The sequence below is a fragment of the Pelodiscus sinensis genome, chromosome 2 (assembly GCF_049634645.1).
Source record: "Pelodiscus sinensis isolate JC-2024 chromosome 2, ASM4963464v1, whole genome shotgun sequence".
NCBI classification, from domain to species: Eukaryota; Metazoa; Chordata; order Testudines; family Trionychidae; genus Pelodiscus; species Pelodiscus sinensis.
The window spans coordinates 78,110,784-78,128,125 of record NC_134712.1 but is presented as its reverse complement, the minus strand read 5'-3'; the positions used below and the strand labels follow the sequence as shown (position 1 = coordinate 78,128,125).

General features: G+C 46.0%; 1 protein-coding gene across 3 annotated transcripts in view; it reads left to right on the top strand.

Moving 5' to 3' along the window:
* The first annotated feature begins 4,805 nt into the window (after positions 1–4,805).
* The window catches only part of CABLES1 (Cdk5 and Abl enzyme substrate 1), a 102,913-nt gene continuing 90,376 nt past the window's right edge, over positions 4,806–17,342 (top strand). Inside the window, exon 1 of one of the 3 annotated variants that reach the window (XM_075920882.1) lies at positions 4,806–5,717. In XM_075920882.1, the coding sequence (XP_075776997.1) occupies positions 5,137–5,717 (581 nt within the window). In that variant the 5' untranslated portion in view covers positions 4,806–5,136. The remainder of the gene's footprint in view (positions 5,718–17,342) is intronic. The other 2 variants (XM_075920881.1, XM_075920880.1) reach the window with 2 other exon arrangements.

Below are 17,342 nucleotides of genomic sequence, written 5' to 3'. Positions count from 1 at the left end.
ATTGACTAGAGATATGGTTTTTCACACCCCACTGACTAGCTATGCCGAAAAGCTCTACAGCATATACCTGTCCTTTTTTATTATACTAAAGACGGCAAATATTATGCTGAATTCACACAGGAAGCATATTGTTGACTTGATTGTTGACTCCAGGATTATCCTCACTGCAGGGTTAATCTGAGTTATCACTTGAGGGTTACCCCTCACTTGAGTCTCATCCACACACAAAAACACTTAACTCATGGGCGATAACAGTCTTTGGTCAAGTCAATGGGTATTATAGGGTATGGTTCATGCTAGTACACTTTGTTGACTCCTCACACAACCATCTATATAACTCAGGTGTTATTCAGCTAATTTGAGAGGAGGTATTTGAGTTTAGCTACATTACAGCAAACATTGCAATTCAGAAGGTGCCAGTTTGGCATAATCATTTTTCAGACGAGAACCACACAACTTGCCTGAGCTTTCTGTTTGGCTATATCTTAGGGTATGTCTAGACTACATGCCTCTGTCGCCAGAGGCATGTAAATTAGACTACCCGACATAGTCAATGAAGCCGGTATTTAAATATCCCTGGCTTCATTAAAATAAAAATGGCCGCCAGGCTGTGCCAGCTCAGCTGATCATCGGCACAGCGCGCAAGTCAAGATGTGGATTGGTCGACAAGGGAAGCCTTTGTCAACTGCTACTGTAAGCCTCATTTCACGAGGCATAAGGGAGTGGTCCACAAAGGCTTCCCTTGTTGACTGATCCGTGTCTTGACTCGTGCACTGTGCCAACGATCAGCTGAGCCGGCACAAAGTGGCAGCCATTTTTATTTTAATGAAGCCAGGGATATTTAAATCCTGGCTTCATTGACTATGTCGGGTAGTCTAATTTACATGCCTCTGGTGACAGAGGCATGTAGTCTAGACATACCCTTAATCTTCCAGGTCTCTTTAAAATCATACCCCTTTTATATTGTCTTAACTGAGCCACCGCCTTTCAGGTTCTCTACACACATGCACAGGCCTAATGTATCCTCCACTTCACGGTGTTCAGAGTGAAGAAGATAGACCACCTATAGCAGCCTCTTGAGAATATCACTTATCATCTTACCACTTATATCAGTCTCTGGCCTTGCTTATCAATACTTTTTTTTCAGTTAAGGGTTGAAAAATGAAAAGAGAAAAAGAGTCACAAAAGTTATTAGAATGTTTCCCTACTCCATTGTTTTTCATTTAAAACTTTGCAATTTTCCCCACTCAGACACACACACACACACACACACACACAGAGGCAAGGGAGGGGGTGAGAATGTCACAAAATTTCAAAGTCCATTTTTTTTCTATTTTCATCAACATTTTCTGTGCAGCTCTACACAGATTGGAATTTCTCAATCCTTATATACCAATAACCTTATTGTCTATAATACTACATGAAGGACCAAGCTTTCCAGTTTCACACAATGAACTCCGTTTGATAATCTTTTTCAGGTTGGACTCAGGCAAACAGAACTGACATCATGCAAGAAGTCATATGTATTGAGTCAGGCCATGAACTTAATGGACATAATTTATACTTTGCAATCAGAGCCATGATGTCTTTCTTATTTATAACCCTAATGGGAACACTCTCAGAGATATTTTAGAAGTGAATGCAGGCACTGAGATTTTAATTTGCAGCTAATACACATGCTTGATACTTATGTATTTCTAACACACCTATCATGTTAACAACACGGGGGCCATACACTTGATTAAAAGTATCATTTTCATCTGAAACGACTAAACTGTTCTTTGTTTTATGCTACTTTCTTAAATGAGTTTAGATTTGTATGTAATAAGAGAAATATCAGGTCATCCTGCAGTCATTGTTAAAGGCAGGCCTAGAGAGAGAAAACATAGGCAGGCCACTGGTCTGCAACATTTGCACCAGTTTAATTACATTGACATAGCTATGGAGGCAAACCTCTACCACAGACATACTAAAAGGACAGCTTAGTCCTTTTCAGATGGAAATGATACTTTTAATTAAGTGTATGGCACCGGGTTATTAACATGATGGGTGTGTTAGAAATACATAAGTATAAAGTATGCTATATTAGCTGCAAATTAAAATCTCAGGTGCTTGCATTCACTTCTAAAATATCTCTGAGAGTGTTCCCTTTAGGTTTATAAATAAGGCTTAAGCAAAACAATGCTTGCACCAATGTGATTTACTTTATTAAAGGCTGGTGTTGATTAGGGAAATTTGTACAAGTATAACTACTTATTTGCACAAGTATAACTACCATGGGTGCAACTTTCCCTAATGTAGACAAGCCTCTGGGCTCTTATCCTCAGCTCTGGTGGTGGGAAATCCTACAGCAATGACCTTCCAGCCAGCTGTCAATTGAAAATTATTCAGGCAACTATTATCTGAAAAAGCTGCTGCTGTCTCTCATCCTTGACATTGTCACCAGCTTCGATTTTATGTCAAAGGAGTAGAGTAAATAAAGGAAGTCCAGACTGAGTCAACATCCCATCATGGAACCCAATTCCGAAATGTTTGGGTGTTCAAAACTCCAGTTTTACAAGGAATGGAGACTAGGGAGTAGGATCTGTCTCAAAGGCCAAATTTAAACTTATTTGTTTTCTGCATTTGTATCTAATTATATTAGAAAATATTGATAAAAATTGTGGAGCAGAAGCGTCTCATATTTCCATGGTTTGCAACTGGAAATAACATATTAACTACTGTATCAGTAAATGTAACCTGAAATGAATGCAGATCACGTTATACTAGTTATACCTCTGTATGCAGCCTGAGGCAGTTGGCTATCTGACAATTTCACACCCTATGTGTGTGTGAGATCTAACCAATTTCACACCCTACGTGTGTATGAGATCTAACCATGTCTTAAGCCATTGACAAAATTATCATCAGAAGAAAAACTCTTGTAACAGGTTGAGTTAACAGAAATAAATGAGGTTCAAGGCAGCACTTCAGACACTATTCTGGTAAGAGGATTCAGAATCACTGCTACAGAGAGCAAGTTTGAAGACATAAATTCCAAGGATGATAATAATCAGTACAGAAATAACATTTATTTACAGTTCTAAGGGTGAAGGCAAACTAAAAGACTGCAACTCCCCCCCCCCAAAAAATCATACATCATTCCTGTGCCGTAGATAACTTCTATAAGAAATGCTTGAAAAATGTTTTGTTTTCATATTTCAACAAAATTCTGTAAATAACTGCTCCCTCCTAACTATTATCCTCATTTAGGAGATAATAGAGGGCTGATGGTTGGTGGTTAGGCAGAAGAGTGGGTGTAAGACCATCTGAGTTTTATCTTTGACTGTTCCACTGACATCCTGTGTGACAATGAGCAAGTCACTATAGGTTTACACTGCACAGTTAAGCTGTGGTCTATGGGACTTCGGCTTAAGGACTTTAGGGATAGAAAAATCTATCTGTGTAGCTTTACCTACATGGTTACACACAGTCTCTGGTCTGTGCGGGGAGCCACTGTGACAGATATGCTAAACATTCATATGCCTCTTCATCAGGGCCATCCCTATGGGGGGAGTAGGGGGTGGAGCCTGGGGCAACCTGCCCCAGTGCCCCAGGCTTGGATCCCAGGGCAACCTCCACACACACACACACTGCAGGCTCCACCCCACCTCTTCTCCCAAGCTCAGCTCCTTCATCACCCCAAAGCCCCCTTCCCCGAGCAATGTGAGCTGGGGAATTACTGGGGGGACCTGGTGTGGGGCAGTAGCAGGAGTTGGCCCTCTCCCCCCACCATATTCACCATGGCAGCAGGAGCCAGAGCAACCTAGCAGCCTGCTCAGCTCTTCCCCACCGGCCTCTCCCAGACCACTGTGCTCCGCTTCATCATGGTGGCAGAATACCCTGGGGCTGGGGCGCTTTGCTTCCTGTTGCCATGTGAAGCTGGGAGAGGGCTGCGAGGTGGGGCAGAGAAGGCTGCCAGGTTACTCCGGCTCCTGCTGCCATGGTGAGTGCAGGGGGGTACTCCTACTATCATCCCACACCAGATCCCCCTTCCTCCTCTGTAATACCCTGGGCCGCCCTGTGACCCATCCATAGGATGGCTGAGGCGGCTGCCATGGCCCCTCTCCCCCAAAGTGTGGGACCTGGGGTGGCTGCCCCAAACCCTCCAATGGACAGGACAGCTGTCCTTCATGCTTTGACCACCATGCCAGAGACCATGGTTCCATGCTGAATTTAAATGGTTGCTCTATTTTTTGTTAACAGGGCCATTAAAATGGCCATTAACGGCCTCTACTTTTTAACCTCATGATTGTGATTGGTGTGTCAAGGTTTGACAGCAGAGTGAAGAGCACTCCTCTCTGCCTTGTGGGGCTTACTGCTATCATAGAGGCTGGAGAAGTCCTAAGTCTCTGGGATGGAGCCAGTTACAGCCGGGGTTGAAAGCTGTGGACATGAAATGCACCAGGAATAAGTGACTCCCCCCAGACCACCCATCCAGAGACTGGCTAAACTGGGCCTGAGGCTCTGGAATGCCTCATCCACCGGGCCCCTCTGCCCACAGCGCTCCTGTGAGCGCCACGGCCTGGCAGAGGAGCCTGAGGGCTGCACACTGGGAGCCCGCGCGGACTTATGTAAGCACCTCGGGACCATGTGCTGGGCTCTACACCCAGACTCCACCTTCCGCCGCCTCTCCCCAGCGCACAGACACTAGGAGGAGGGAAAAGGCGGAAAAAAAACCCAAACGGGCTGAAAGGAGGGAGCTGCCTTAGACCCAGCCTCCGCCACCTCCTCCTCCGGGCCGCTGGCTGGGGCTTTTGTTTTCTTCCCAGCTCGCCAGTCCCCACACGTGATTGCTGTGTTGTGGCACAGGGTGCCTCGCCGGCCGAGTGCACCTAGAAGGACTAACACTGCCCACGGAGAGGGGGAAGCGAGGCAGGGAGCTAGGCACGGCAAGGGGAGGGGAGGGGTGGGGGGATAAGTAGGCAGCGAGCCATCCATGCACATACAGCCGGCGGGAGGGAGGCAGGGAAGCATGCCAGGCAGCCCCCCGCTCCCTGGCCCTGCCTGCTAACCCGTCTGCTCCGCCGCCTGCCCGCGAGCCGCGGCTGTGATTGCCTGGGGGAGCGGGAGCAGGGAAGGAGCCAGACCCGGACAATGGCGGCGGCGGCGGCGGCTGCCACCAGCAGCCCTGGCAGCGCTAGCAGCCCGCTGCAGCCGCCGCCGCTGGAGCCTTGCTTGAGGAAGCCGCTGCCGCCGCAGCGCATGGACCCCCGGCGCAGGCAGGCAGCGCTCTCCTTCCTCACCAACATCTCGCTGGACGGCCGGCCGCGGCTGCCGCACGAGGAGAGCGGGGCAGAGGCGGGCGGGGGCGCCGCCAAGGCGGCGGGCGGCAGCGTTAGGACTCGGCACAGCCTGGGCGCCTTCCCGCCCCCCGCCGCGACAGCGGCTCCGCAGCAGCCGGGGGGCCACTGCGGCAGCGCCCGGCTCTCCAGCCCCCTGGCAGCGGGCGGGGAGCCGCCGGAGGAGGAGGAGGAGGAGGATGCCTTTGCCAGCGGGCAGGTGCCGGCAGCCGCCTTCGTGGCCTCGGGGACCCCTTCGGCGGGAGGCGGCAGCAGGGGCCGCCTCAACTCCTTCACTCAGGGAATCCTGCCCGTCTCCTTCTCCAGACCCATCCCGCAGGGCTATTGCTGCCTGGAGCAGGGCGGCCCCAGCGCCTTGGAGCTGCAGAGGTCCCGGTAAGCGAGCCCGTCTCTCCAGCCCCTCCCGCGCCAGTGCCCACTCGCGGGCTGGTGGCACTTGCAAGCGGGCAGGCGACACCGACCCCTAACGGGGCCAGCAGGGGGACCCGTCTCCTGGGGCTCACTCCAGCCGGGGTTAGCAACGCAACACCCAGCCTCGGGGGCGGTGGGGGGGGAGCTGCGCTTCAACTTAGTCCAGGCCCCTTGGGCCAACCCACCGCTAGTTCTGGTTTCAGCTGGGCCAAGATCATTATGCTTGTAAAACGCCCCCTACCCCGCTGAAGTTGTGTCTCTTACTCATCCCATTAGCCCATAGAGGTAGCCCTGTCTATAACTTTAAAAACAACCAGTAGCCCTGTGGCACCTTAGACACTAACAAATCTAGATAGTATCATGAGCTTTGGTGGGCAAAACCGGCTTGGATAGATGAGATGAGATGAGATGAGCTAGATGTGCAGTTCATGCTTGTTTTAGGGGCTGGAGCCCCATGCTCAGGAGGCTTGTGGCATGTGAACATCTATGCAGTGGCCAGGTTAGACAGCAGATCAGATACAGGGTTAAAAATAGCTGTTGATAGACTATGCTAATTATTAGGGAGTCATTGGGCCTCTGACTGGGGAAAAGGCATGACTACTATGTTACTCCCTCCCCTTTTTTTGTTAATGTTAATCGGGCTTTTTTTTTTTTACAAGCTGACACAAGTAGTGGTGTTAGTTTGTAGGGTTCAGATACAGCTCTGGATTGGGAAATATTGATCAGTGTGGTTTCCCTCCTCCCCCTCCAGTGTAAGATTTCTGTTTACCTGTTAGATTAGGAATTGCAGTGTTGTAGCAACACTGAAGAATAAATGAGCGATAAATGACAGTTCTGCACAGATCTCAGTGTAAGCACACATCCTTTATTTAACCTCCATTAACGTTTTCAGAGTTGAAGCATTTTCTTTGAGCATGCACATTGTCAAATGATAATATTTAAATTGCTGAGTATCTGCTCAATGTCTGGGAACCAGAAAGGTGAGAGAATTTATGACAGTCATAATTGTGTAAATTGCAGTACAAACTTTTTGTGTTATGGCAATTTATGTCCCATCAGATGGAGGCATCATAGAGAGACCAAATAATTATTTTAGTATATGAATGAGGATATTTATATATGTGTACTGTGACTTTAGCTGTGTCATGCTGATTAATGCATTCACTGGTAAATTAATAGTCAGGTTTTTCGAAGTTTCACTTTAAATGTGGATTAGATTTAAACTCATATGTATATTCACAGCAGATAGTCTTTTTATAGTTAGTACAGCATTGGTTTAATTATTAATAAATCCAAAGATTTACTCCATTGTTTTCTCATTTGTGAATGGACTGAATCTATCATTCTGAGTGCTCTCTAGGCAGATTGCTAACACCAATTCTATTGAAAGACACTGATCCAGAGCACACTTTCCATTAACTTCAATGAGGTGAAGTCCAAAAATACATGAAAGAACAGAGATTTGCTCACTCCTAAAGCAGGCCCTTTATCTACAGACACCATTTTTTCCTATAGTGAATGCCTTACCATCTTGTGCTACTAGTTATTAGTTTGACCTTTTAAGAGCTTCTCCCCCAGAAGAATGTTGCTTGCTTAAACATTTTTAAAGACATCTATTAAGAATACTCAACCATGTGCAAATGTATATGTGCATTTATGGAATATATGCATCATAAATTTAGATTCTGCTATATATTTGAGAGAGTTTGTCTGTCTGTCTGTTCAAGAACTCCTCCTAAAGATAAATGCTAGGACTACCAAATTTGGTATCTAGCTTCTGCCTTGGCTGTGCCAGGAAAATGGGATGTGCCCGGGATGGGATTGCTTCTCATAAAACCATACTGAAAAGAGACAATCAGAAGGTGGGTGAAAGGGGATGGGCTGGAGGTGCACCATGCTCCCATCCAGGATTACTCCAGCCCTGAGACTCCCATACCCCAGGCACCCTTTAGGGCGGGGGAGGGAGGGGGCAGCGGCAAAGCTCCTCCCTCTAGTCCTAGAGGAACATTGCTGGCTGTTCCCCTTCATCATGGACCAAGGGGAAAGTGCGCAGTTTGCTGCATTCCTTCCTCTGGGAAACATGCATCCCTCCTCAGGCTGTGCCCACTGGAGCTTCAGTGGCCTTGAAGAGGTGCTTCTCACCTAGCCCCAAGCTGCTGTGGTGAGAGGATATGTGTACACAGCAGGGCAAAAGTCTTTATTATCCAAAAAACAAATTAATTAAAGGACCGAAGCAAATGCTGGAAAAATCTTCTAGTACATAACAATCCGAACTTGCTTAATATCCTTAGGTGTCACAGTGGGTAGGGAAGAAACAGGAGGCAGTGACTGTGCTCTCCAGACCAGCATAATTTGCCACTCCTACATTCCGCATTTGTTACGCTCACTTCTTTCTGTCTTTTCCATAGACTTAGTTAAGTAGACTTTGACTCTCATGCTTCATCAGTTTATGAGGGTAATGGATCATAAAAGTACCAGAGACTGCTGTGGAAACAGCCTTTTTAAGAGTTAGCTGTAGTGGAAAGATTGTAGCTCTAGCAAATAAAAATTGTCTCAATACTATATACCTGCTGTCCTTGATTTGATCTGAATTATAGCCATAGTTTTCTATGCAGATACTGCTGCTGCTGGGGTAAGCCCTCAGTAAAATAGATGCTGGTGATTTACCTGCTGAATCCAAGCTTCAGTCTAGTTCTAAGTCTTCTCCTGTAGTTCCTCCCTTATAAGTTCTTCTGTTAAAAGGATTAGGCCACAGACATTTACCTCCCCCCACACCCCCCCCGCATCCCCCTTCTGTTCTGAAATTTGATTTGTCCTTTTCATGTGAATTCATTTTTTTTAAATTGTATCCTTTGGTATATATGGTTGTGACTATTTTCTTCCACTATTTGATCTGAGGAAGTGGGTCTGGCCCACAAAAGCTCATCATCTAATAAACCATCTTGTTAGCCTTTAAAGTGCTACATAGTCCTGTATTTTGCTTCTGTCAAAAGATATGTTCTGAGCAGTGCTCTGTTACTGCTCAAGAGAAGATTTTTTCTTACCCTTGTTCTTCTGCATACCAAATAATAGTTGTATTGCACTATAATGCTTCTGTAGAGGTTTCCCATAGTCTCAAAGAGCCTTTTTGTTTTTCATTGCATGCACATGTTGGGCCATGTAGTTTAGACCACATATCTTCCAGATGCAGAAATCTGGATGGGACTTTTTCAGCTCTCGTCTGTGTCATATATTAGACCTCTTTTTTCTTCTTACCTCCCCCTTACATCTCTTGTTCTGCAGTGTTTCCCTTCTCATTTCTGTGCTGCTTGGTTGTTTTGTTTCCCTCCCCACTACATACAGAATTTTATATTAGCTTGCCTGGAAAAACTGGAGATATAGCAAATGAAAATTGTGTGATGGCTGTGTACCCTACTTATTCGATCTGACTTGTAGATTGCATTTTCTAATCTAATAGGTAATAAATATTACATACACTAGGGGAAGCCCCACAAAGAAGTGTTTCATAAACTGGCTTAATGTTTAATGCTGTAAAAGCACTGGTTATGAGGCATCTTGTAGGTTTCACTTTTCTGTTTGTGTGTGTGTGTAGAGTAGAGTGGATTATTGCAACAAATCAAAGCCGAGGGAGACATCTGAACAACAGCTCACCCAATATACAATACTAGTTGGCCCTGTCTGTGTTCTCCATGTGCTGGCAGTATACTCAGTTTTTTAGATTTGAAGTTAAAAGTATTTTCTTATGTATAAGTAGGATGGCTAGCAAATTTGGCATAAGTAGGATGGCTAGCAAATTTGGCCCTGAGTTTTGTATCACTTGTGTGCTCTTTAATGGCAAGTTTTCTCTTCAGTTATGCCTGGGCAACCTTGCTAACTATAGTGTAATGTAATCAACTATAGTGGATGTAATCAAGGGCAGAATTTTGCCCTCACTGAGTATATTGCCCCTAAATAATGCAGGTGGTACCTTTTAAAAGATCAGATAAACAGATAATACAATTATAAAGCAGCACGTGCCTGAGTATTCTGGCTTGCACTAGGGATGTACGTCTACGTCTACACTGGCAGCTTCTTGCGCAAGAACTCTTTTACACAAGAGTTCTTGTGCAAAAACTCTTCCAGAAGAGAGTGTCTACACTGGCATGTGCTTTTGCGCAAGAGATGTGCTTTTGCGCAAGAGCATCCATGCCAGTGTAGATGTTCTCTTGTGCAAGAAAGCTGTGATGGCCATTTTAACCATAGCGGCTTCTTGCACAAGAAATTCATGTTGCCTGTCTACACTGGCCTCTTGCGGAAGAACAGTTGCGCAAAAGGGCTTATTCCTGAGGGGAGCGTCAGAGTTCTGGCGCAAGAAGCCCTGATTTCTTACATCAGAACGTCAGTTTACTTGCGCAATAACACGCGGCCTTTGTAGACAGGCAGCAAGTTTTTGCGCAAGAGCGGCCGCTTTTGCACAAGATCGTGCCAGTGAAGACACAGCCTAAGAGTTTAAGTGGTTATTCCTACCGGTAAAATTCTTCATGGGGCTGCTGGCCGCCAGCAATTCTGGGAGTGGTTAACCATGTAAACCATAGAGTTTTTATTAGTTACATGGTTAATATTTTTATTCATTTTTGCATCCCTAGCTTGCACCCAGTATATAAGGTATCCTTTCAAAAGGTTTTACAACTAGCCTTTGGGCTCAAGTATAAATTATGCACAATGAACAGCCATTAGACTATCATACTTACAAATTATCCAGCAAATCCTAGTCTTATAAGAGAGCTACATACCAGATAAATCATAAGCACATACTGACATAAGCCTTAGGACAGAGTTCAAGTGAAACCTTCTGCTATTCAGCTAATGGTGAGTGAATAACCAAATGCTCTGTATATGGCTTTCTACTATATGAGGGTGATGACAGGGAGAGAAAAAATATTGAAATTGCCAGGAGACAGTCATTAGCTCTCCTGAATGAGGGTCGTTAGACAGTAGTTATCAATGATGAGAGTATAGGGAGTAGAAAAGAGTGGAGAGTAAAATAAAGCATTCAAAGAACTTTGTATTTGTGTTTTCCCTAGTCTTGTAGTAAACTTGAGTTTGATCTATCATTTGAAAGACTAGTCCTCTGCTTAGACATGCACATCGTTACAGAATAACATGAAATCATTTTTATTAAAATATCACACAAAACATGCTGTAATATGTTTTTGTTTTCACATAGTTTTCAGAAGCCATTGTGAACATATAATCAGAGTTTCCTGCCTTTTTGTTTGTGTTAGCAGTTTCAAATAATTGCATACGAGTTTATATTTAACAAGGTTATCATTAATGTGGTTTGGGTTTGTGCTGTACATTTACAAGAAACAAACTATATAAGAGCATGGAGCTGCTTGCTGTTTGGAGGTTGATATATAATTATGTGTATGCAAGAAAACCCCCCTCTAAATTTGATTTTAAAGTTGCCACATAGATGCTGAAATTCATTTGAACTTGTCTGGTATGTAAGGTGTTACTTATTTTAAATGGTCAGTTAAACAGATGGCTAAAATGTCAGGGACCACTTGAGATATAGAGTCAAATACTACCAGTCTTTCTCATGTTAAGTAGCATCTTTCTCTTCTAGTAGTCCCATTGAGCCTGTTTATGGAGTAAATATGAATAAAGGGGTAGAATCTGGTCCTTAAAAAACAAATGTGATTGCTTTTCACTTAAAGCTAGAGCATTTACCTCCATAGTTATTTATGGAAAATAAACATTGATATTTGTTTGGTGATGTTGCTTAAGCCCCCAAAAGGGGTTTGGTTTTGCCTTTAAATATTAGAGAGCCCTACTATCTGGCTCAGTTAATCCACTGAAGTTCACATAACTGAGGGCAACATCACCAAACAAAATATCAATGTGATGAGAAAGACAAATGCAATTAAGATACTAGCATATAGATAAGGGGTGTGCAATAATTTTTGCAGGGAGCCACTTAATGAATATTGGTATGTGATCATATGCCAGCTCCATCCCCAGAAAGGGTAGGGCCTAGGTAGAAGAAGAGAGCAGGGCTGGGGACTAGTCTCCCCCGCCCTGAGTTGGTTGTGGTGAGAGGCTTTAAATTAAAAACATAGAAAAAGGCTTGTGGCTCCTAGCCCCACTGCTACTGCATTGCTTGGCAGCTCCCCAGGGTTGCTGTGGCTATTTAAAGGGTTTGCAGCTCCTGCCTCTGCAGGAGTAGAGCTCTGACTGGGAGCCGTGAGCCATTTAAATAGGATCCTGCTGCCTGAGCCCCAACCTGGAAATTCAGTGGCATGGGCAGCAGGATGTAAGTAGAAAGTGGCCAGATGCAGTCAGTGGGCTGGATCAAAGAGTTAAGCGGGCTGGATCCGGTCCCTGGCCTACATCTTACCCAGCCCTGTTATAGAGTCTATCTTTCTTGAGGATTGCTGGCATTAATTACCAGATTTAGGTAAAACTTTTAATTGCATTTGTCTTTCTCATCACGGTAGACTAAGGGTAAGGAATTACTTTCTGGACAGCTGATTACTGGCAAAAGAACAGAATGGAATTGATGCCAAGTAACTGAGTATTGTTAATTTAAAAAGACACTTACTTAGACATTGCAAAGACATTCACTTTTAAAAGGTATATTGTCCAACTAAAAAGAAGTCCGCATTTCTTTACATGTTATAGTAGCTATCTGGATTAGTTTTTTAACATTACAAATCTAGTTTACTTTTCATTATTTGAAGTTCACCGGTATTGTTTATCTTCCAGTTTACTCAGTCTAGCCAATGCCAACAGGAGTCACTTTCACACTCAAGTTCTCATGCACTAGCATATTGACATTTGAGTAGCAAACTCATGAGGAGGGGCTGTTTTAAAAAACAAACAAAACCTGTTTAAAACGTGCAAATGTTTATTAACAATGGCATTGGAAATTTTTAACTTACAGAACCTATTTTGGACCTACACTAAGCAACAATTCCTTGAAAAAGATGGGCAAGATCCTTAGAATTTTAGATGCCCATTATTTTGTTGGTATCTAAAAGGAAGGAAGAAACAAGGGAAGGGAGGGAGGAGAGTAGAAGGAAGGACAAACCGAGCCCTGGGTGCTCGAGCTGCAATAACCCATTAGGATGCTGTTCAGGAGCTGAATCCTGGAGTTCAAGTTTGTGAAGGGTTGGTAGTGAATGAAAAATGCTTGAAGGTTAACTTGAACCTTCCAGCGGTTCTCAGATTTTGTTGCATTGCAACCCCCTTCTGACAACAAAATTACCGCATGAACCAGGGTGGGTATGGGGGCTGGGGCAAAGGCCACAGCCCTGCTGCCATAGGTGGGAGGTACGGAGGCCAGAGTCCAAGCCCTGCTATTCCAAATGGGGGAAGAGAGGGCCCAAGCCCCACTGCCCGAGTGGAAAGAAAACTTGGGCTTCAGCCTCAGGTCCCAGTAAGTCATTAAAAGGGGGTCTTGACCAGTGTTCCTTCTAAGATTTTCCATCCGTGAACAGAGTGAGTTTTGTGTTGTGCACCAATAATTAGGTCACGTGTGCTTGTTCGGATTAGGGATGTGAGTGACTAGTCATGTATCCGATAAGCATAAGCTAATTGGATAGTCCACTAGTCCCTCGACTAGTTGCTTCTCGCCCCACTTGCTGCCTCTAATAGAGGCAACAAGGTGAGGGAGCAGGAGCCAGTGCTGGGGGGAGCTGTCTTAAAAGCCCCTCCAGCATCGTCTCCGCGGGAGTAGTGGGGACTGGGCACGAGCTGAGAATCAGCTGATTCCTGGCTCACGCCCAGTCCCAGACACTGCACCTCTGCTTTTTAAATATATTAAGAGCCTGCCAGCTCTTAATACATTTAAAAATCAGAAGCGCAGCGGCGGGGACCCAGCATGAGCTGGGACAGCTGATTCCTGGCTTGTGCTGGATTCCCCTGCACTAAATACCAGCCTTTTAAATACAATTTAAAAGGCTGGTGTGCAGCAGGGGGAACCCTGCGCAAGCTGGGAATGAGTTATCCTGGCTGACGCTGGGTCCCTCCAGCTGCACTTTAGCCTTTTAAATGTATTAAGAGCTTATTGGCTCTTAATACATTTAAAAGGCGGAGCTGCAGTGGGGTTAGCTCCCAGGTTGGGAGCTAACCCCACTGCGGCTTCCTTGCTTATCAACTAGTCGATGGAAAATCCATCGACTAGTCAATTAGTTGATTAAACTAAATTTAACATCCCTAGTTCGGGTGTGTGCCACTGTGGCACCCAACAGTGGCGCTGCTCCCTGAGAGACTCTCCTAGCACAGAGACCCCAGCCTGGCCATCTCCCTGCTCCCAGGCAGCACCCCCCTTGTGGGGAGAAGGTGAGATCTGTCCCTCCTCAGAAAGCGCTGCAGGGCAGGGGCTGCCCCAGGCTGCTCCCTTCAGGGCTGGCTGCGAGGCCCTGCCTGGGGCAGAGGGAAGTTGCTTCCCGCCGCCAGGTTTTGCAGGGAGTGGAGGGCTGGAGCAGCAACTTGTGAGGAGCAAGCAAAGGGATGTGGGGATGCAAGCAAGGGGCTGAGCAGTCAGGGGGCTCTGAGAGCCAGAGGGCAGTAATGGGGGAAAAGACCTGGGGAAGGGAGGAACAGGGATGCAGGGGGCCCCAGCCTAAGCCCCAGCCCTGGCAGTCACTTGCCAGGTGACCTGCCCCAGGAGTAACTGTGCAGCCACCATGCAGCCCTGGCCACAGCTCCAGCCTTGGGGAGTTGGGAACAGCAAAGAGCTGCCTGGCTGAACCCCCATATCCCCACCAAACCCACCAGCAGCAGCAGCAGCTAACCTTGAACCAGCACGCTGCTGGGTGGCTCCGCTGTGGAGGTGGGTGGACTAAAATTCTCTCTGCGTGCCTGCACAGGCATGCGCCCTAGAGGGAACTTAGGTCTTGACTCACTTTGTGGTCTCAACCACAGTTTGAAAATCACTGTTTTAAGGCATCCCAAACTCCATAGTATGCCCTATTCATAATGGCTGCGTTTGAGGGAAGGTGGATTTTCTAATGGGCTCTGTTTCCCCAGGTTGGATGGGTTAAGGCAGGGGTGGCCAACCCATTCTGGATAAAGAGCCAAGATATCAGTGGATCCAGTGCAAAAAGCCAGAGCAAAGTTGTCGAGCAAAAAAAAAAAAAAGCTCTGCCCCTTTAAGAAAACACATTTCGAGACTTTTTGGCCACATTAGGCTCCTGCTGGCTGATGCCATCTTTAATTGCCAAGCCGGATGGCTCCTCTGCCCAGGTCAGCACAGGAAGCCGAGGGGAGAGGGCCGTTTTTGGGGGCACGGTGGCGGCTTTATGAGCCACGGGGGGTTCGCGAATTGCACCCTGGGGGAGGGAGGGCAGGAAGAGACGCATGTGGCTCATGTGGCAGGTTGGCCACAGCTGGGTTAAGGAATAGACGTAGACATGGGAAATTTAGGTTCTGTTCCTGGGTCTGCAACAGACGTTCTGTGTGCCTTGGACAAGTAACGTAAAGCCTGATTTGCAGTAGTGCTGAGCCTGGACACAGTTAGATGCAGCTGAGTACACATAGGTCCTTTACCTCAGTTTCCTCCTCTGTCAGATGGGGATTATACTTCTGCAATCCGCAGGATAGTTTTTGATTAAATTCATATTTGCAAAGTGCTTTGAGGCTCTTGGATGAAGTGTGTTACACAAGTGCAAAGTAGTATTTGTTGCATCTTTGGGCTGACGGCAATCCCCTCCCCCAACACATACTCCTCTGGGTTTTCAGGGAGGAGTGATAAAATCCTAAGGCTGGAAGAGACCTCAGGAGGTCATCAAGTCCAGCCCCATGCCCAAAGCAGGACCAATCCCAACTAAATCAATCCAGCCAAGGCTTTGTCAAGCCAGGACTTAAAAACCTCTAGGGATGGCGATTCCAGCACCTCCCTACGTAACCCATTCTAGTGCTTCACCACACTTCTACTGAAATAGTTTTTCCTAATATCCAACCTAGACCTCCCCCATTGTAACTTGAGACATTGTAACATTGCTCCTTGTTCTGCCATCTGTCACCACTGAGAACAGCCTCTCTCCATCCTCTTTGGAACCTCCCTTCAGGAAGTTGAAGTCAGCGATCAAATTCCCCCTCACTCTTCTGCATACTAAATAAGCCCAAATCCCTCAGCCTCGCCTCAGAGGTCATGTGCTCCAGCCTCCTAATCATTTTGGTTGTCCTCCGCTGGACCATCTCCAGTGCATCCACATCGTTTCTATAGTGGGAGAGGGGAGGTGGGAGGAGGCAGAACTGGATGCAATACTCCAGATGGGATTTCACCAATGCTGAATAAAGGGGAATAATCATTTCTCTAGATCTGCGGGCAATGCTCCTCCTAATGCACCCTAATATGCCATTCTCCTTCTTGGCTACAAGGGCACACTGTTGACTCATATTCAGTTTCTCATCCACTGTAATCCCCAGATCCTTTTCTGCAGAACTGCTACTTAGCCATTTGGTCCCCAGCCTGTAACAATGCTTGGGATTCTTTTGTCCCAAGTGCAGGACTCTATACTTGTCCTTGTTGAACCTCATCAGATTTCTTTTGACCCAATCCTCCAGTTTGTCTAGGTTACTCTGGGCCCTATCCCTATCCTCCAATGTATCTACCTTTTCCCCATCTTAGTGTCATCCACAAACTTTAAAAGGGTGCAATCAATCTCCTCATTCAGGTCATTAATAAAGATGTTGAACAAAACTCGCCCTAGAGCTGATACTTGGGGCACTCTGCTTGAAACCAACTGCCAGCCAGACATCAAGCCGTTGATCACTACCTGCTGAGCCCAACAATCTAGCCACCTTTCCAACCACTTTACAGTCTATTTATCCAATCCATACTTCCTTAACCTGCTGGCAAGAATATTGTGGGAGACCGTATCAAAAGCTTTGCTAATGTCAAGGTCTATCACATCCACCGACTTCCCCGTGTCCACAGAGCCAGTTACCTCATCATAGAAGCTCATCAGGTTGGTCAGGCATGACTTGCCCTTGGTGAATCCATGTTGACTATTCCTGATCACTTTCCCCTCTTCCAAGTGCTTCAGAATGGATTCCTTGAGGATCCCCTCCATGATTTTTCTTAGGCCTGAGGTGAGGCTGACTGGTCTGTAGTTCCCTGGATTGTCCTTCTTCCCTTTTTAAAAGATGGGTACTACATTTGCCTTTTTCCAGTCATCTGGGACCACTTCCAATCTCCAAGGCTGTGTCTAGACTGGCATGTTTTTCTGCAAAATCATATGATTTTGCGGAAAAACTTGCCAGCTGTCTACACTGGCCCTTGAATTTCCGGAAAAGCACTGACGGTCTCATGTAAGATTGACAGTGCTTTTCCAGAAAAACTATGCTGCTCCCGTTTGGGCAAAAGTCTTTTTCCGAAAGACTTTTGCCCAAAAGGGACAGTATAAACAGCACAGTAGTGTTTTCCTCAAAAAAACCCCGATCGCGAAAATGGCGATCGGGGCTTTTTTGCAGAAAAACGCGTCTAGATTGGCCACGGATGCTTTTCTGCAAAAATTGCTTTTGCGGAAAAGCATCCTGCCCAATCTAGACGTGCTTTTCCGAAAATGCTTTTAACGGAAAACTTTTCCGTTAAAAGCA